Raw genomic sequence first — 21,200 nt, 5'->3', positions numbered from 1 at the left:
GGCCTCGACAACACGGGCTGTGGAGAGCTGCCCTGAACCCTCCTGTGAAGCTGCCACAGCACAGGGGGTGACATCGCGCGGATGGAGCTGGGGACAGCGGGATGGGGGCGCTCCGGATGGGTGTCACTCACCCAGGGGTGACACCAGCCCTGCAGGGCCGAGCCTGTGCCACAAACAGCCTCAGCACTGACACCAGTGTGGGCCACAAACAGCCCCAGCACTGACACCAGTGTGGGCCACAAACAGCCCCCAGCACTGGCACCAGTGTGGGCCACAAACAGCCTCAGCACTGACACCAGTGTGGGCCACAAACAGCCCCCAGCACTGACACGGGGGAGGCCGCGGACTCCAGGCGGTGTGGAATGTTCTGGAGCCGGGGTTGCGTGAGGGGTGGCGGTGAGGGGTCGCTGTGAGGGGATCTGTGTGAGGGGCCGGTGAGAGGGGTCGCTGTGAGGGGTCTGTGTGAGGGGGGTCGCTGTCAGGGATCGGTGTGAGGCGCCAGTGTGAGGGGTCTCTGTGAGGGGCCGCCCCCGCACTAAACGTGTCCTTCGCCACTCGCCGTCCGCCCCGCCGTCGCCGCTCCCCCCCTCGCCCCCGGCCGCGGCCCCGGGCCCCTCTTCCGGCTTCCGGTGCCGGCGCTATAAGAGCCGCTTCCGCCTCGGGCCCGCGCCGGGATCGTGCTGCCGGTGCCGCCATGAACGCCCGCGGTGAGGGGGCCCGTCCGTGAGGGGCGGGCACGGGCGGAGGGGGTACAGCGGTACCTCAGCGATGGGGCGGCGGTGACCGGGGAAGGGAAATGGGGAAGGGGGGCTCTTGTCCGTGGAGGGTTGGGGGGGTGTTCATCGGTATCTTAGCAGCGGGTCGGGGGGGCGGAAATTACCGGGTAGAGAGGGGGTTACCGGCCATTACCGGGGGTGTGTAGACCGGGGGGTAGGAGACTCATGGTTACCTCTGCAATAGGTTGGGCGGAGGGGAATTACCGGGGCTATGGGCAGGGATAAGGTGCCCATTGTAGGCAGTGACGGGAGGCTCACCGTTACCTCCGCGGTGGATGGGATGGGGGCTGTGTGTTACCGGGGCGCTGGGGGGATGCTGAGGTGACCCTGGCCCGGCGGTGACCGTGCCCCGCTGTCCCGCTGTCCCGCAGGGCTGAGCACGGAGAAGGCCGTCGCCTTCACTCGGCGGCTGCGGGCCGAGCCGCAGTTCCTGCTGGCCCAGAACGTGGCGACATGCAACGACCCGCTGGAGGTGTGCCTGCAGCGGCAGGTGGTGCAGGACACGGTGCAGGTGTTCCAGCACGCCGTGCCCGCCGAGGGCAAGCCCGTCACCAACCAGAAGAACTCCGGTAAGGGGCCGGGGACGGTGTTTGGGGGCTGACTCGTCACACTGATTGTGCTCCTGGGAGCCGCCGCTGCTCCAGAGCCCTTTGTCCGTGCTTCGGAGCAAAGTCGAATTCCTGCAGCATCCTCCTGAGTTAATAGCAGACGTTAGACTTGCAGCGTTTGCCTCTTTTCCCTTCTGCGTGGTGTAATTGAGAGATGTGCTTGCAATAAAAGATTTCAGAACACCTTCAGAGCTTTTTGGTGGTGTGGACGCCCAGCCAAAGGCTCGAGGCAGAACTGTGTCATGAATCTCGTGGTAAAAGGAATTGTTGTGCAGCTCTTGAGCACAGGCGTTCCAGTTTAATTCGTGTTCCTTTGATCTCTCAGGGAGATGCTGGATCTTTTCCTGCCTCAACGCAATGCGTCTTCCTTTCATGAAGAAATACAACATTGAAGAGTTTGAGTTCAGCCAGTCCTATCTCTTTTTCTGGGATAAGGTACAGTCGTGTAGGTTGTTGTAGGGTTGCTTATGCAATCAGCTGTTAGTGTTGGGACAGAGCTTCTTTTAGGCTCCATTGTTTTAGTGTGCATGAGAAGAAACTTCAAAAGTTCTATAAAAATATGTTTTAAGTGCAGGGGGTCAAGCAAAGTGGGACTTTGAGCTTGAGAAGAAAGTTGTCAAGATGTTGAAGTTTTGGAATAGTAGAAGTTTTGAGGTTTTTTCAAGAGTTCTATATATTTCAGAAGTTACTTGTAGCTCTGAGGTTTCAGTTGTGCTTGTGACCTGATGGGTGAGCTGTGTGCCTGCTTCTCCCCCTAAAGGGAAATTAAGCAAATCTAGTACTAGTTTGGGCCAGGCTTCATTGCATAACTTCTGCTTCCCATTTCCTGTTCCTCTACCCTCAAGCTCTGTCTGAAGTCACTCCTAAATATTTGGCCTAACAAAGAATTTTATAGGGTAGCCCCTGGAATGCTGGAGGGGAAAATGAGGATGTCATTGGATGAGCAGAAAGCTGCTTCATCTCTTCTCTACTTGCAAAGAACTGAATACTCAACAATTAATTAATGCATAATATGTCAGACTTAGAAGGGGTTTTTTTATCTGTGTGTTTCAGGTTGAGCGTTGTTACTACTTTTTAAATGCCTTTGTGGAAACAGCTCAGAAAAAGGAGCCAGTGGAAGGAAGGCTGGTGCAATTCCTGCTCTCCAACCCCACAAATGATGGTGGACAGTGGGATATGCTGGTCAACATCATTGGTGAGAGAAGTGGTCACAAGGAGTCCTTCTGGAACTGCAGCCTGGTTTGAGAAATGGGGAATGGAATAGAATAAGAAATTGAGCTTGAGACCTGGGAATTGGCTAAGGCACACAATGCCATTAACCACTGTATTTATTTTTTCGTTAATCAAAGACTTTTTTTGGGCCAGATTGTAAATATTTGGCTTAAATCTTGTCTGGCATCACTTTTGCTTAGTCCTGTTGATGATAAAAATTCAAAAGATCAACAAAAAATTAGATAGCCATGACTTTACATTTAATAAAAAGGTTCAATCCCCTTTTCCTCCAGTCATCAACCTAACCTCATTTATTTATAGCCATGTCTACAATCTTTAGGACCCATGTTAAGGAAAAAGCCCCTACTGGACCGAGGTGTGTCTGCAAAGCAGGAGCAGAACTACTTGGAATTGCAGCCTGAAGTTGGTATAAAGATCAGTGAGAAGGAATTGATGTGGAATGTGGCAGTGCTGGTCTTACAGTGCTCCAGCAGGAACAGGATCCTACCCTGATGGAGATACTTAATTACACCAGCACTTGCTCGCATTTGTGTTGTGAAACAATGTGACAGCTTTGTACATCAACAAGCCAATAATACAAATTTAGAATCACAAAAGGAATTTGTTTCTTTGAAGCCTGGGGGTTCCTTTTTTCCTCAACCCAGTGCTATAAATACTTAATCAGGGCAGAGATTTTGGCTGCTGCTGTTACATCCAGAGCCTTGCATGGTGAGATCTGTGAGTGGTACTGTAATGTAGGAAGCCACTGAGCTGCTGCTGCTGGTGTTTTATAATAAATGTTGAGGAGGAAAGGAGACTGGGAAGTCAGTTTTAACCTTAGATAATTTACATGGAGTGATTCATGGGAGGCCCAGTTCTTTAGAAAGTATTTCAGGAGATTAATTTTCAAGTAATCAAGCTTTTAGTTTTGTTTTTTTTTTTTTTCCTGGCGACCAGGACTTCCTAAAGCACTAATTAATTCAGAACTTTCAAATGCTGAGTTAAATAATACTGAGTAGTTCAGGGATTCCACATTCTGGGATCCCTGTGGAATGCAGATCAGAGGTCAACATTCAGTCACAAATTAAAATGTAAACTTTTGAGTACTTGTAACCTTTAAATAAGAGCCTTTCTCTTATAATCTCTGCACAAACCCAAACTCTCTTTATCTTTCATATGGGTATGAGCAGTAGGAGCATCTATTATGTGAGAAAGCCAATTGTTAACCTGTAGTTTTATTTCTTTTAGAGAAGTATGGTGTTGTCCCCAAGAAATACTTCCCAGAGTCTCACACCACAGAGGCTACCAGAAGGATGAATGAGATCTTGAATCATAAGGTAAAACTGATTTAGATGATAAAACTTAGGGGAGGGGATGGGCATGAACCTGCTCCAAATGTTCCTAACCACCTTATCCTTATTGACCAAAGTGTTAAGTACATCTCAGCAACTTAAAATTATTTACCAACCAGCAGCCTAAAGTCTCAGCAGTTCTGATGTTTATCTTGAAACATGGAGCAGGAAGGTGAGATCATGGGAGATGTTCATTGTCAGGTTTCAAGTGGCTTAAAAGTACCTTTTGTGGTTTTAGTAGCAGTTATTCCTAATCCTTAGATTTCCAAAGATTTCTTGATGTGGCTGCTTAAATCTGTTTCTGCAAAACCAGCAGATGGTGTCTGGGTGTCTCTTTTCCACCCTTTCAGTATCTCATCTCCCTCTGTGCCAAGGTTTCTAGAGATGACTGCCAAATGTGGTGAAAAAGATGGAGGGGAAAAAAAGTATTTTAAAAACACTGCATGCTAAAAATCAGCTTTCAGTGTACAAGTGCACAGCTTTGTCTGAAGGAAGGTGTTAACTCACTCCCTGAACTGCAGAAATGGATTAGCCTGGGAAGATGCTGGTGTAGGTAGCTAGATGAAAAAGTCAATTAAAACATTTTTTACAGTTTGCTACATTTTTTACAGTTTGCATGCTGCATGCTCAGGGAAAACTGCTGAAATCCACATAAAAAATGCAAAATACGTGGTGGAATGAGCTTGGACATTTTAAATGTTGTTAATGTTGTTCTAATCCTGAGCATGGCAAAGCAGCTGGTCCTGAGGGATCCCCATCACCATTCCTGGCCTTATGGATGGTGACACTAATGGGAAGCTTGTGCTGCTCTGAGTGCAGCTGTGCATGCAGTGGGGAAATGCCCCTTTCTTTTCATCAGCCAGGAGATCAATTATGCATTAGAGTTGCAAAATGAATGTGACAGTATGAGGAAAGTGTGTTCTGTGAGTCACAGAGGTGCTGATGTGTGTGGATGTTGTGGCATCACTTATGGGACTGAGAGAAATCAAACTTAATGGCTGCAAGCATCACACCAGTGGTTGGAAATGGTGATTGAACTGTGACTATTTGTTAATTCTTTGGTGATGTTTTACTCTAACTGCATTCAATTATCTTGTTATTTTTAAATTAATCAGTCTCTAATGAAGCTTCTGAAGTGTATTTCCGTTTTGAAAACGTTATGAAGAGTAAAATAGGTGCTTGAAACAAGCAGATAGGAAGTCCTGAAAATAATCAGGTGACACCTTTCCTACCCTTGATAACAAAGTAACTTTCTCTTTAAACAGATGAGAGAATACTGTTTGAGGCTAAGAAACATGGTGGAAAGTGGAGGAAGCAAAGGAGAAATTTGTGCTGCCATGGACATGATGATAGAAGAGGTAAATAAACTGGTGTGACATGAATCTTGGAACACAGGGCTGGAATGGATGAGATTCCTTACTTTTGTTGTGCAGCTGTTGGATCAGCCAAAAGAAGTGCCTCTTGTTGATTAACAAAGTGTTCTTGGAGCTGTTCAAGTGAATTGGTTTTGCAGTGGCTCGTTGCTTACCTCACTCTGAATTTTTCTAATCCTTCCAGACAAATATTTTGAATTCAGAGGTTTCAGAATAACGATATTTTACAAACATCTGCCCCTTGCTGTAGGAAAAGCAGCATTTTTCTCTTGAGAGATCAAAACAGTGGCCTGTCAGGCTCTTAAAAAAGCCAGGAGAGGTTGAAATTTGCATTCTGATGGCTTTGAATGCAAATCTTGTAGCACAAGTGTTGTGCAAGGTTTCCCCACAAGAGAGCAGAAAAGAACCACAAAAGGGAGGTGTCTGCACAGGGCTGAGTCCAGCTGAGAGCTGATCCTGGGGGCAGCAGAGGAATGAGCTGCAGCACGGTTTTGGCTCTGAATTGACTCCATCACTGCAGTGCCTGAACCTCCTCCTGCTCACACAACCCACATCATTTTTCTCATTCTGTGCCGCTCATACTTGATTCTTAAACTGCCAAAAATAACTTAAACTTGAGGCTGTTTCAGTGTTTTAGACTGAGTCCATGCACTTTAAAAAAAAGTGTATTTAATTTATTTCTCAAACATACAATGCCAAGTGACCCAATGTATATCTTTAGATTAGTCAAGAAATTAAATGTTTTGGTGGTGTGTGTTAGCTTTTTCTGCAATCCACTGAACATCCCTGTTAGGCAGAACCTACCTTGGGCTATCTCTGCATTTGTTCCATATTGATTAATGTGTTTGGGCTTTTGGAAATTCATCTTTGCACTTCATGTAAAATTCTGTAGCTTCTTTTTATCTGATTTTAAGGTTAGGTTAAAAGAAGAAAACTGACTTGTGTTCTTGGGTTTCATCAAAACTGTTGTGAAATTCATGCCTTAAGAATGCTGTGCTTTGAGCCTACCCCAGAATGTTGCCAATCTACTCTTGGTTCAAAGATGAATTAATGTAATTTACATTCAGTGAGTGTCCAAAAGCCCTTGGGGGATTCTGCAGCAGACATCAAAAGCTTCCTAGAGATGGTCATTCTTAGGGCAGGGACACACAGTTCACTGCTAAATGTTTCTTCATTTATTTAGAGCCTCTTGCCCTCTGACAAGAGATCCTGGAACTGACATGAAAGGTTCTTAGCAGATTGCAGTTTTGTCTGTTTTGTAAAAGGTTGTGCTTAATTATCTGAGGCTAACACAGCATTTTTCCCCTGCAGTAATAAATGTGGTTTGCATGTGTTGAGATGTGTATGAGGGGTATTGTCTCTGCATTTCTGTGGCAAAGCAGAGCTTGGTTTTGTTCTGGGAGGTTCTATTTGCATAGCAAATCTTGGTTTGCTCCCACTGGGAGCAGCACTTCAGCTGAAATGGGGCAATTGTTGTGGAACACAGGATTAAATATTCACTCCAGAACTGTATAAACATTCTTATCAAACCAGTGCACAGCAGGTCAGAAGCTGAAATCAGTGCAGTTCACGAGACAGAATTTTTCTTCCTTTACTCTTCTCCTTTGTAGACTCTTCCTTATCAGGAGTGTCCTCCTTTTCCCCTCCTCATTCATTTTGGGGCTTAGCACAAGCCACTCTGTCTTAGCCATATCTTGCTTCTAGTTGTCACTAGGGGAATGTAAGTCACCTTTTAGTTTAAATAGGCTTATTTTATTTATTGGCAGGGGAAGCTTGTGAGATATGAAAAGAGGGCCTATGTTGGGTGTGGTGGCAAAACAATTGAGGGAGGTCATTTCAGGCTTCAGTGCCTCTGGAGAAAGAGAAATGATGGAGAAATCTCTCTCCATCTTTTTTCCTTCCTCTGGCTGGAGCCCATTTAGTTGCTGCTCTCCTTTTAGGCATTTTTCTTGCTTATTTTGTGTTCATGGCCTCATCTCTCAGCTCTTGTGGTTATCTGAGGTAATGTGGGTGTAGCCACAGCAAATGGTACCTTTTGTGCAGTCTGTGCAAAATTAAATATTTATAGTAGTTCAGGGGTTTATATTTGCTCTTTACCATATTTACTGAGAAATGTGTGAGTTCCTGCAGTAGAAGCCTTATGCCCACACCCTTGTTTCAACCTGTAATTAATCTTTTCACTTGTTTTCTTAAATTGCTTGGAGCAAGAACACCTTTATTTAGCAGGAGCATTTTGCTGCCAGCACAAAGAGCACATTAACATAAAACCAGTTCTTATGGAACCTTAGCACCAGCTCCAGAAAGAGTTCAGTCAGCTTTGGGGAAGGTATTGTGTCTACTCTGCTGTGTAAGTGTGAAGACTGCCAGGCTGGGAAAGCTGGCACAGACCACAGGAGCTGGATCCCACTGCAGAAGGTGTGGCTGAGATTTGACTCCCTCTCCTCTCATTTTAAATAACCTGATGGTTCCTTGCGAGGAAGAAACTTGTGCTCAGGACAATGGACAGAGCTGAAGATCAATGTCAGCTGAAATAAAACAGATTCAAACGTGATTAACTGTGATTAAATTCCCCGTCCCCAGAGTACCTGTGGCAGGTCCTGCTCTGTATCTCTACAGACACTCATGTGGTTACACTGCCAGTGTTGGCACATTTTCTGATAAGCCCTGTGAGGAAGTACAGTAGTGGTTCTGAGATGCAGCTCTATGTTCTGATTTACAGGGAGGCTGATGGCTTGAAATCTGGTCAAGTTTTTGTGCTAAAAATCCAAAGATAGCTGCCAGCTGCAAAGCATGTCACAGGCAGCAGGCAGGGAGCTGGAATTAAATTGCATAACCTCCCAGCTCAGCCATGAACAGAGATGTTGTTAAATGTATTAAAACAGATGTGAAGATTATTCTCTGGGGTTTTGAAAGTAAGCAAAGGCCCATCTTTTAAAGCCAAACGAACATTACAGTTGAAAATGAATTAGTATAGGGGAAACACTGGGTTAAAATGCCCATGTTGAAGGGTCTGGTTTATCTCTGCATGGGGAAAACCACCTGGTGGAACAGGTGATGCTGAATGATCAAGCTTTTTGAGAATCAATTTGATAAAGTTTCTCTGGCAGTGTTGGAGGAGCTTCAGAATTACTTAAAAAGTGTTTTAACGAGGCTGGGGAGTGTCCTGTTTTTTGCTTTGGGCTGCTGCATTCCTAGGAAAACCTGGAATTTGTAAGCTTCTCTTTTGTCTGGTGGTTTACCTGAGAACCTGGAGCGTGAGAGTGGTGAAAGAAGCTCTGTTGATTTTCCTGAGGCCTTTCAGATTGGTTTTGAACTGCTGAAACACGGAGATTTCAGGAGCTGAATGCAGATCAGTGATGTGCGTGTGTGTGTCTATTCACGTGTTCAGAAGTGACCGTTAAGATCCCATTTCTCCATCTGGTTTTCATGTGGGGAAATCCATGCTCCAGTGGCATTGCTGGTGTAGGAGAGGCCCAACTGCATGTTCCAGCAGGCTCAGAGCTGTTTGTTTCTTTGGGCAGGTATTCAGAATAGTGAGCACTTGCCTGGGCAGCCCTCCGGAGACTTTCTGCTGGGAGTTCCGGGACAAGGAGAAGAACTACCACAAGTATGGCCCCATGACCCCGGTGCAGTTCTACAACGAGCATGTCAAGCCTTACTTCAACATGGAGGACAAGGTTGGGGATGCTGAAAACTTCCCAAGGCCCCTTTTTTTTTTTTTGGTGCTAAACCATTTATTTTGCACTGTTGCCAGTGTCTGACCCTCCTGTAGGTGCAGCACCAGGGATGGGCACTGCTTGCCCAAGTCAGTGTGTTTATTCTCCCTGCTGTGCTGTTTGTGCTCTACCCTTCAATTATCTGGGATCTCGTGTTGCAGTCCACGATGGTTTTGTAATGATAAAATATGCAATGATCTAATCAGTTGTAATATGTCATAAGGCAGACATTAGAGAAGGAGTAACGCACAGAGCTGCTCTGTCACAGTTACGAGGCAAACTTGTGAAACAAAACAAAAAAAACCCCAACAAACACAACCTTAAAAAACCTCTTATTTCAGCCAAGTGGCTTGTTTGCTAATCGGGCAGACAGCTGGCTGGGTCAGAAGCTATTCCCTGAAATCCTTCTAGATTCAATCTTCAAGGATTTCACTTGTGTTGCGCCTTATTTTATGACATCTTGGTTTTTGGCAGATTTGTCTAGTGAACGATCCTCGACCCCAGAATCCCTACAACAGGCTCTACACTGTGGAGTACCTGGGCAACATGGCTGGAGGGAGGAAAACTCTCTACAACAACCAGCCTGTGGAGGTCCTGAAGAAATTGGCTGCAGCATCAATTAAGGATGGCGAGGTGGGTTTGGTTTCTCTTCATGGATGGCACAGTGCAGCCTGTGCCATGTCAAACTCCTGGGATTTGGCCCAGACATGACCCTTCCTTCTCTTTGCAGGCTGTGTGGTTTGGCTGTGATGTGGCAAAGCACTTTTATAGCAAGCTGGGAATCAACGACCTGAATATGTGAGTAGAGAATCAAACCAGAATGTCATCTGGGATACTCAGTGAGAACACGAACAGCCCTTTAGCTGCTCATTGAACTGATTAGTACATACTTTGGATATATACCCCCAAAGAGTATATTTTAGTAATTCAGCAGCAGCAGAATTTTTTTTTCTTGTTAGTTTAATCTGAATCCTTTAAAGATGCAGTATGAGTAGTTGTTAAATATTCGTATTTAAATGTCTAATATATGGTGAGAGAAACTCCTAAAGGGATCAGGTTTTGCATTTATTCTGACATTAAAATTGGTTGAACTCGTATGCCCGTGCAGTGGCTCCTGGCACAGGGCAGTCTCCTGATTCCCTGACTGAGGATGCAGGGAGAGTTCTGACTTTCTCATGTGGCTCATTTGCCTTTCTGCTAGATTTAATCATGAGCTGGTGTTTGGTGTCTCCATCAAGAACATGAACAAAGCAGAACGACTGATCTTTGGGGAGTCCCTGATGACCCATGCCATGGTCCTGACTGCTGTCACTGAGAAGGTAGAGTCTCCCTCCTGGAGTTCTGGTGCTGACAGGGATGTGCTGGAATATCCTGGCAGCCTCTTTGTGTCCTGGGCTCACTCAGAGTGTGCCACAACCCCCTGGTTGTTTATTCTCTTTGTGTTGTTTGTGTCTGAGTGTTCAGAGCTATAAATATTTAACAAGGAGGGAAGAATTTTAGACACATCAAGGGACTTTTCCTTTTTACCCACAAACTTGGATTGGACAACCACTGCATGGTTAGTCCAGTCTGGTTTAGAGCCTGAAAAGGGCCATCCTATTAAAATGCTGGTAGGAGGCACTTTGCAGCAAAATTAACCTCCCTGGCTTGTGATCTCCCTGACCTCTAATTAGGGAAGGGAAATGGTGTCCAGCATAGCTCTGTGGCAAACAGCAGAGATGAGGTGAATCCACAGCCAGATCTGCTCCTGGCACCATAACAAAGCACATAATGAAGTAAAAAGAAGCATGCAAAACTTACAACTCGGGGTTATCTGCAAAGTTGATGTTTCCATTTATTTCCAGAAGTTGTCATTATTAAAGTTCCTTTGAAGTGATCTCTTCCTGTCCAGCTTGACCTTGGCTTGAGAAATAACAGCTTGCACAGCACTGAACAAGTTTGCCTGAGCTGTGGAGTTTTGAGACTTGAGATGGAACTGCTGAGTCATACGAATGTTCCAAGTTACTTTTTACAACTCAATATAATTTTTTCCTGTTTTCTGCATTCTGAGCTTTTAACGCTTCTGTCGTGTATCAGACTGCACAAACACTTCTCTAAATATCTAAAAACCAAGGAAATAAATCTAAATAATAATAAATCTAAATAATAAATCTAAAAACCAAGGAAAACTTTGTAGCTGGTACTTCTTAAAAACCTTAATCTGAAGGGGTTTTGAGAAACTGTGTTGTAAAATGCAATATTTTGGATTTACTTACTTTGTTATAAAATGGCTTTGAAGATTTTCTTTTTTTAAATCATATTACAGTTTTACCACATGAAAAATAGATGTGCACCTTTTGGTTAAAAAGTAACTGTATGTGAATGTGCTCCTCCCAGTTTCTGAGAGCATCCAGAGTTGACATCCTTGGTCTGGGAGCTCCTGAGTGTCCCATCTTAAGGACTGTTCTCTCTTTTCAAGGGAGAACAGAAGCATTACAACAATATTCCATTCAATATTAAAAATGGACTGCTTTTCAGGGTAGTTTTTTGTATTAAAATATTTTAATTGCACAGCACCAGACTTGAAGCTGTGTCCTTCAGATGGATTCTTCAAGGGTTTACTCTTGCCAATGCTGTTCTGAATTCTGACAGTTCCTTTTCCCTGATTCCCAGTTCAGGCAAACTGTGCATCCTGTATTTAATTTCCTCCACACCTTGATGGGGGACAGGGACAGCAGCTTAAATCCTGTCAATCAGTTAAGTCCAAACTAGAATTTAGTTAAATTTCAGCTTCCTGATAAATATTGATTGCAGACTCTTCTTCAACACATTTCCTCATATTTTATCTAAGTAGGTAGATGAATATTTTATAAAATGGCATTTCTCCAGCCATTAGCAAGAAATCATTGGGACTCAGGAGTGGAATTCTGTTTTTCTGGTGCTGAATTTGGATGGGGAGGGGGTTGCCAGCTCAGATGTGGCCTCTCCTTCACCACCGAATGTCATGGGCTTGTTTTGGCACAGGATGGGCAAGAAGATGCATTTGAAAAATGGAGAGTGGAAAACTCCTGGGGTGAAGACCGTGGCAATAAAGGTAATTTATAGTCATGAGAGCAGAAAACTGAATGTTTGGAAATAAAGATGTGGGAGGGACAATCCAATAACCAGACTGGTTTGTGTATGAAGGCATGGGAAGATACTGATAGACTTCATCAAAAGGTCATATTTTATCAAACTTTATTCCTGCCTTATCAGTTTTTGTTAAGGTTGTTCAGTTTATTGCAGGGAGGCTGCTGATACTCTTAAGCCTTGATATCAGTTTGCTGTTGATCCCAAGTAAATTCCCAGCTATTATCCCTGCCAAAAACCCCAGCAGCTGCAGGAGTTTGCTCTCCCTCTGTCACACTGGTCAGAACCTTGGCTGTTTTGTTGCTCATGATCCTTTGCTGCAGGACACAAGTGTGGAAAATCTGGTAGCATGAGTCCAAAAACGTGGTGGCACTTGTCCTGTGAGACACCAGGAAGTCCTGTGGGTCTGGAAGCAGTCTGTTCAGAAAGGGACCATGGATAAAAGTTTGGCTGTATCAATGAATTAGGATCACTTCCAAGGACTGAACTGTAGAGGAATTATTTTTCTTTCTAGTACAAAAGGAGAAATAACTGCTTCAGTGCTGGTTTTAAATGTGCTAAAGCATTTGGTAACAGCCAAGCTTTAATCTGTGCACTGCACACGGGGCTCATGCTGCCTGTGGCTGGTGGTACTGAAAAACCTTCCTGAGCCATGTGTGAAACTGAAGTGGGTTTTGTTTTCTCTTCAAGTACTGTTTATCAGTCACTGCAAGGCTTTTCTTGCTGATTTTGTAGATGAGGAAGTGAGGGCATGGCTGGTCCCAGTTTGTGCTGAAAAACACAGTGCAAACTGTTTGAACACCAACAGCTGGCTGGGAAAAGAAAAATTTAAAAATCATAATTCTGGTTGCCTTTTGGAAGCTGTGCCAAAGCTGTGACATGCAGCCCCTCTCCTGTGCTCCTCCCTGGTGTGACAGGCACTGGGACACAAAATCCAGTCCTCACTGTGCTTCTGCCTGTGCTGAGGGTTCTCCATGAACTTGTTTTCCTGTTGTTGCTGTCCCTGCTGCCCTCCTGGGACACTTTGGGGAGGCTCTGAGGGCTGTGCCAGGGCCCCGTGCCAGCCTGGTGTGGCGCCTGGCAGCAGCAGTGTGAACACAACCCTGAATCACGGCTCAGAGCTGGTTTAGGAAATTGTTCCAGTGGCTTCCCTGCTCATGGAAACTGGCAATGAGCACTGGGTGTTTCTCTGCTGGTCTCATGGGCAGCTCTGAGTTCCCCAGCCCTTGGTGAGTGAGGCTGGAGGTGTGAGAGCATCTCTGCTTTGCCCTGCCAAGGCCAGGCAGCTTTTCTTATGTGGGGTGGAGGAGAATTCCATGGTTTTTGTCATCTCCTGAGTGAGACAGGCCAGATGTGGGCACAGCCTCAGTGGTGACTGTGCCAGGCCAGACTCTGTGTCCTCAGGAATAAGAGTCACTGCTGGCCACATTTTTCTCCTGCACATTAATCCCAAATGTTGTGCTTGTAAGATTTGGTGTGACAGAACTTTCCCAGGATGTCTTGGTTTTCTTCTGGGAATAGACTTATTTTTGGAGAACTCTGTTTTAGGATGTGGTCTTATTTATAAGCTTTTCAATAACATGAACAACTTAGAGGAAAACACAGAATACTCTTGGAAAAGTGTCTTAATGTCGTGGCCTCTTGGTCTTGTTGTTTCTGTTCCGAGTTAACTGTATCCATTCACAGCAAAGTATTCCAATAAAAATCTTCACAGTTGACAAAACAAGGAAACTGTTGACATTCAGCCTTCAAGGCTCAGCAATATGACAGTAGTGAAATCTTCTTTGGGATGTTGGATTAAGTAAAGAAGCCAAATCAATACTTGAGGTAACATCAAAGGCACAGGGCAGCAGCTAAGCCCTGACACTGCTACAAGTGGTGCTTGCTGGGCTGGGCCCAAATCCAAATCCCTGCTCACTTCTCAGGAGTTAGTTCTAGAGCCTGTAAGAGGAGCTGGTTGCTCCTTTGAAATAAAATGGGAGCCCAGAGCAACTTGAATAAACTCTACCCTGTTTTGTTCCTATAGCATGTGTGGACTTTGCAGGGTGAGTCACTGTCCCTTATCTGCTTTTTACTGGGGGACACCATGGCCTCTGGAAACTCTTGCTCCCTGACTATGCTTTTGCTCAGGGAGTTGCCTGGAAAAGTGCCTTGAGAGAAAATCCCACCAGAAGCAGGAAGCTTGACTCTATTTCAGACTGAGTTTTTTCAGGGAGCTGAATCCCTGAATGATTTTCTTGGGTATGACCAAATGAGCTGCTCTGGAGCAAAAAGGCAATTGGGCACATCCTCCAGGGCTCCTTCCCAAACACTGGGAGAAGTGACTGAGAGTCACAGAACCATTTTGGTTGGAAAAGCCCTTTTAAGGTCCAACTGTTCACCCAGCACTGCCAAGTCCCCACTGAACCATGCGTCCAAATGTCACTTCTACACATCATTTAAATCCCTTCAGGGACTGTGATTCAACTTGGTGGGGTTTCTTCTCCTTCCTGCCTTGATTTTCCACTCTTCAGTGTCCAGTGTAGGAGGATGAGGACTCAGAGTTTGTCTGAGCTGTCTTGCAGTGCCACTGAGTCTGTCTCTCACTGTGATAAGATTTAAGATTTTTATCTTATCTGCCTTGTTAAGGAATTGGGAAGCTGTGCTTGGGTAAGTCCAGCACAAGAAACCAGAGTCCACATCAGTGCAGAGTCAGCCAAGAATGATGCTGAACTTGGCACAGCCCAGCTGGGTGTGGGGAACACGAGTAACCCCAACTCCCAGGATTTCTTGGACAGGGGATTGAGGGTCCAGCCCCCAGTAACAAAACCCCAGGGACTGGACTTGAGTCATTAAATAATGAGCAAACAAATGATTTTTTTTTTTGTGAGGAAAGAGCAGTCTTTTGTCATGTGGGGTTCCCTGTTTTTCCAAGTACAGTCCAGGGTACCACCTGTTTCCCCTGACAGGAATGGTGAAAGATTGGGAGTCCAGGTTTGGGAATTATGGGATGGAGTCAGTTATATGTTCACACTCCAGAGTGGACAGAACTGAAATCTTGTGGTATTGCTTGTCCTAGAGAAAGGGAACCCCTGTGAACCAGCCCAGCTTTTCCTCTCCTCAATATTTAGTAATTACATTTATATCTGTTGTATAAGTGTTTCTGGAACCCTGTGTGGTTTTCTTCAAGGAATGAACACAGCTGCTGACAAACATTGTTTGTTTTCTGGGGTAAAAAAGTCACTTCCCAATCAAATATTTCCTTTCTGTTTTATTGACTGTTTTTCAGCCACACAGGCAAGTTAAATTATTCTGAGTAGTCTTTTGTTCTGGAGACACACAGGACGTTATCACCTAACTTTGAACCCAGCTTATCCCATCGGATATCTTTTTTTAAAAGCAAGGAAGAGGGGAATACTAAATCACACTGTGCAGAGGGATCCATCTGCTTGTTTTGGCATGAAAGGAGCTTTTTTTAGGATGCATCTCCAGCTAGAAGTCAGCTCCCTTTGGGCTTTTCATGTCTTGTATTGGCTGTTGCTCTGCTGCAGAAGGCATTTCAGGGATTTAACTGCAGGCACTCTGTGCATCCCTCATCCCAGAAGTGCCCTGTGACTGAGGCTCTGTTCATCTGCTCTCCCCGGGCAGGGCTTACAGCACAAGCACAATGTGGTCTCTCCAGGGCCCTTTGGGGCCTCTCAGGGGCTTCCCAGGTGTGTGTAGGACGTGTGTGTCCTGCCCAGGCCTCCCCAAACCAGAGTTATTTGCATGTCCTGGAGTCGTGCTCGGCGCTTCCTCCGCGCTCAGACGCCGCGATCCCAATCGGCCACGAGGGACAGGATGTCAGAGGCAGAGTTCATTAATCCTCCCAGGGTGCAATTACTCCTTGGCTCTTGGGAGGGAGAGGTTTTTGTGTGTCCCAAGAACTCATATCCTGAGGAGAGGATAATCAAGGCAGCTCCCTTTGGCAGTGTTTCCAAAATGGCTTCTAGCTCGGGTTACAGTTGATAGGGGTTTTAATTTATGGGATTATCTGATCTCTTGCTTTAGAAACAAGATGGGGGAGATAGATGCATTTATTGTCCATATTCTTTGGGCATTTTCTTGTTTCATTTGATTGTGTGATGATACAATATAAGGATGCATGGAACTTTATTACATAAAGCCTTTTCATCTGTCTCCTAAATGCTTCCTTTTTCACAGCCACTCTTCTTCCCAGTTCACTTGGAATTGCTTGTTTCCAGCAGTAGCTCTCTGCTAAAACCTCTAGAGTGACTTCCCTCACTCCCAGTTCAAAGGGTGTTCACTGACATTTTCACATTAAGGGAGACAATGAGGATTTGCCTCAGCCTAAGTGTGATTTAAATGGCTTTGAGGAAAGCAGTGGCTGCCTCTTACTGCAGAAACTAAACCAAGCAAGTTTTCCTAGAACAGGTTGATATTCACCTGAAAACTTCTAAAGCCTCAAATCGATTCAAATAATTTTACATTCTGCCTTATTAAAGGCTTTGTAATTCCCTTGAGTATTACCAATGCCCATTTTAACAGAGCAAACATAAACTATGGATATTCTGGCTCTTGTTTTTCCTGGTGGGCTTCTTGGCTGACCTTTCAATGCACACAAAGTACATCCTGTATGTTAACTTCCTCGAGATATTTTTTGGTGTGTTTGAAGAGATAACCAGCATGCCCAGGCCCTGTTGAGTGCATCATTCCTGGGTGAGGCTTGTCTGTGGCTGCTCTCCTGCAATGCTGTGATGCTGTTTTCCCCCCCAGGTTACCTGATCATGACCGATGACTGGTTCTCCGAGTACGTGTACGAGGTGGTGGTGGACAAGAAGCACGTGCCCGAGGAGATCCTGGCCGTGATGCAGCAGGAGCCCATTGTCCTGCCAGCCTGGGACCCCATGGGGGCTTTGGCCAAGTGAAACACGGAGCATTTGCCTCCTCGTGGCCATCAGAAGTAGCTGCAATAGAGAATTCCAGTGGTCGGAAGCCATAGCCAAACAATGAGACCGAGCCCTCGGTCCCTATTCCTGAAATGTAAGTTAAGGATCCTTGGGAAATAGCGCTCCACTGATCCAAGCTCTCAGACAGGCTGCTCCAAAACCCAAAAGGGAAAAGGAAAAAAAAAACCAAAACCTCAAAATGAAAGCAGGTGACGAGTGCTGTCCACGCCAGTTTGATTTTACTTTAAATTTTTAATGCGAATCAGCGTAGTAATGTAGTGAAATTATCTTGACTGGTGTTTTCCCTAGGAAAAAATGGGTATTAAAGGCCCTTTAGTTAATTAATAGTTAGGTGATAGTTAGAGTAAACATATTGAGATAATTAAGCAATTATGGTCTTACTTGTCCCATAAAACAACTCCCCCAAAAGTATTTTATATATTTACATTTTTAGTTTTGCTGAAGTTTTGGAGGGGACGTATGAATTGGAACTGCTAAAAATGACCTTTGGAAACTTTTCTCTTCCAGCAGAAATGGGGAAGGGAAATGGTTTCCTTGAGGTATCCAGTTCCACTTGGTTTTACTCTTCCATTATTGAGCTGGGACTGGATAACCCCCCCAAGGGCCAGTGCTATGTCTGTGTGCACAGGAGCGCTATTTTTCAGTTATTTTAGCAAGAACAACCATAAATATGTTCACAGGTGGAGTTAGTGTCATGCTCAACAGAAAAACCAACGTTTTAATTGCTGCATTTTATTTGGTTGTTTTCAAAAACAAGATGGTGCTATGAAGCTTTTGAATAAACACTTTCTCAAGTGACTGGGACAATTCTGGTTTCTTTTTTTTTTTAAAGAGGTGCGTGGAGCTGGTGGAATGGGAAGATGTTGGTGAGCTGCACTGAGGGTGTGGAGCTTCCATCACAGACTTTTAACAGAAATGGGTACAGAAATGGCACTGGAGGAGCTGATCCTCCTTTGGGCAGGGGGATGGAGCAGATGATTCTCCAGGGACCCTTTTGGGGTCTCGTGCACAGCCTCCACTTCGTGGTGTCACTTGAGTGAAGGCAAGGAAACAGTTCTTGTAGTCCTTGGTGGCTCTGACACGCAGCCAGATCTCTTGGAAAGCTGTGCTATGCACAATATTTTCATTATGACTAATGCATGTGTTGTTTTGGGGGCTTTTTCCTCTTCCAAAAGATCAGTAATTTTAGTCCTTCAAGATCTTTCTACTTATGACTTTAACACCAGTTCTTCTGTTTCCTCTGTCCTATCTATGAATATTACATCAGCCAAGGAGAATTAACTTTTCCTCTAGAGTTTAACTAACATTTTTGTTGCTGGTGGTAGCACTCATGAGGATAAACTCAAAACTGATTCCAAGCCAGTTTTTGCTGGTTTCAGTATTTTAAAGTATTGTCCAGCCTGTGCTTATCTCCCCAGTTCTTGCCCAGATATTTCCCTGTACACTTTATACAATAGTATTGTGGGTTTTTTTTTTTCCCTTTCCTTCAACTAAGCGCAGAAAATCCACATGGCTGAAACACGTTCAGGGGAATGAAGCCAATCTGGCAGCAGCCCTTCTGCCTTCATGCCCTGCAATTTTTAAAGTTCTTTCCAAGGTGGAATTGGGAAGGGGAGGGGAGGCATGCAGATGCCAAGGTGAGAGCTGTGGTTTTTCCTCTGGGGGCAGCTGAATAAAGTGTCCTGAGGTTTGTGCTGGTGCCAAGTGAAGCCTGTTCCTCTGCCTGTGGGAGAACAGCCATGGAAACATTGGTAAGGATTGGTACCTGCGGGCTCTTCTTATCCATAAACACCTTACAGTTTGAGATGTGGGTAAAATCTGTGGATGCAATGATGCCCCATGAACTGATTCCCTGCTGAGGTCACTTTTACTGGGTCACTCTGCCCTTCTGTCCTGAGGGAAAGCTCACTGATGAGATCAGCAGCCCTGGGATAAGGACAGGAATGATGATGGAGCTGCCATGTGCTCCCTCCTGAGCCTGAGGAAGTTCTCAGGGTCCTGCACTGCACAAGCCACATCTGGGTCCAAGGAGAGCCTCAGCCTCTCCCCAGGTGTGTGGGAGACATTTCACAGCCAGGGATTGTCCCAATGAACTGTTCCAGCACTTCTCCAGAGTGTGTGCTGGAGGAACAAGCCACTTAACCCCTGTCAGTTCGCAGGAAGTGCTTCAGAGATGATAAAAAAACTATATTTTCCAAGGGATGGAATGTAAATAATGTGGGAATAAGCCTGGCTTGCTGCTTTGTTGTCACTCAGCAAAGAAAGCTCCATGAACTGTAAATCCAGACTATGGAAAAAATAACATACAGCTGCTAAAAAGATTAGTTGGTTAGAATAAAAAACAAGCCTTACCTTTAGACTGCTGGGGAACCAGCTGACTGAATAGTTTCCTTTTCCAGTTTGTCAACAAAACCGTGCAGTTTTCATGTGAGAATTCAAAGAGAGTTCCCTTGACAGGTGCCAAATATTGACAGATGATATTATGAAAGTCAACTCTCTCAGATTTACTCAAGTGGCAGAAAATAACAACAATTCCTAATGAATTGGAACTGAGGAGAGGTTATGTGTAGTGGTGGAGCGTGGATTCTAGGAATCAGATTTCCCCATTGGAATGTGCTCTTAAAACAGTTGGAGTGGAAATAAAAAAACCTCTCCAAAAGTCATCCAACTCCCAGATGTGCATCCCAGCACAGGGTGGAAAATAGCAGGGAAGGGCAATCAGAATTTCTTTTATCCCAAAGCCAATTGTAATAGCTTCTAAATGTAGTCTGATTGCTAACTAAGGGAAGACGGGGACAAACAAATATTGCAGGATTTGTTTGGTTTGTGTTATTTGTAAAATTGTTGCAATCATTTTATTGGCAGTGAATCAGAGGCACTTGCAGAGCCATCACTGATATCACAGTACAGTTGGTACTACTTTTGTGAGGTCATTTGAGTGATGGTTCCCATCCTTGTGCTGGAATCTGCAGCTGCTTTATCTGTGTGTCTTGTGTAAAGTCCACTTTCTTTCTCTTTTCTTCAAACTTTCCCTAAATCATGAGAATTTCACCCACCAATGCCCAGATTTCATGAGATTCTGGAGCTGGCTCAGTACAGCCCTTGAAAGATTTTCACTTACGAAGGTTAAGGGGTTTTGCCTGAAATCTCCAGTTTGTTATTTCCATTATGTCCCAAAGGCTCCAGACTGTTTGGCAAGAAATTGAAAACAAAAAAAACACCCCAACACAAGAAAACCAAAACCCAGTAACTGCTGCAGGAGATGATGAAAAAAACACCTGAACCAAAAGGTCTGGATAAGGCATAAAAGAACCTAATCTAAGCAGACTGAGATGGAGAAAAACCTCAGAAAAAAGTCACAATCCCTCTAAAATCTTTTAAAACCCAAGATATAATTATGTAATGAGCAGAGAAGCTCTCAGTAGAGAATTTTTTTTTCTTGTAACAGAATAGAAAAAGATGTTGGAAAACCCCTTCCAGTCTCCCAGAATTGGGAGAATTTATTTAGCTCAGAGTGTCTCTGTCTGTCCCAATACTCCCAGAAGTAATGAGCTGGAAATCTGTTTGGGAAGTAAAAGATTCCTCGTGCCATCCATTCTCCCCGGAAAGGAAAAATGCTCTCCAGAGCACAGGGTCTGATCCACAGCTGGATATTTGCACACTAAAACACTGTGCTGTGACCTCCAGAAAGGTTTAGTGGGGGAGGCTTGGCAGGATTTGGCCTTACAAACCGTCTGGGACGGGACAAAACAGAGGGAAGGCTCTGGAGGAGTATCACAAACTGGTGGGGGTTTTTCTGCCTGCAGCCAAGTGGAGGTGAGCACGTCCAATCCCGATTATTTCAGAAAGCAGGGCACAGGAGGGAAATCCAGCCCGGCAAATAGGAGGTGGATATTGCTATTTGCGCTTAAAAGATCCATGAATTTCTAAAGCAAGTGAAGGAAAAAAAGCCTTGACAAAACAGCCTTAACACAGTGCCCGGGGGAGTTAATGGGAAACGAAAGCGATTTCAGGACGTGTCTGTCCCCCGCGTGTGTAACTGCAATGCCGGAGCTCTCCTTGAGATGGTGCAGGTGCCTCGCCCTGCCCGGCTGCGGCTCTGCCCG

The 21,200-nt window shown here is 44.9% G+C and overlaps 1 protein-coding gene across 1 annotated transcript; it reads left to right on the top strand.

The window, feature by feature from the left end:
• Positions 1-641: 641 nt before the first annotated feature.
• Positions 642-17,892, top strand: BLMH (bleomycin hydrolase). The gene is made up of 12 exons (XM_066333425.1): positions 642-707; positions 1,148-1,345; positions 1,710-1,819; positions 2,438-2,579; positions 3,845-3,933; positions 5,214-5,306; positions 8,843-8,998; positions 9,512-9,670; positions 9,768-9,835; positions 10,239-10,356; positions 12,041-12,110; positions 16,901-17,892. The coding sequence occupies exons 1-12, from the start codon at positions 695-697 to the stop codon at positions 17,050-17,052; spliced, it is 1,368 nt and encodes a 455-aa protein (XP_066189522.1). The 5' UTR covers positions 642-694; the 3' UTR covers positions 17,053-17,892.
• Positions 17,893-21,200: the final 3,308 nt, after the last annotated feature.

This window comes from Sylvia atricapilla, chromosome 20 (genome assembly GCF_009819655.1).
Source record: "Sylvia atricapilla isolate bSylAtr1 chromosome 20, bSylAtr1.pri, whole genome shotgun sequence".
NCBI classification, from domain to species: Eukaryota; Metazoa; Chordata; class Aves; order Passeriformes; family Sylviidae; genus Sylvia; species Sylvia atricapilla.
The sequence above is the reverse complement of the archived record's forward strand: the minus strand, read 5'-3'. Positions and strand labels throughout refer to the sequence as shown.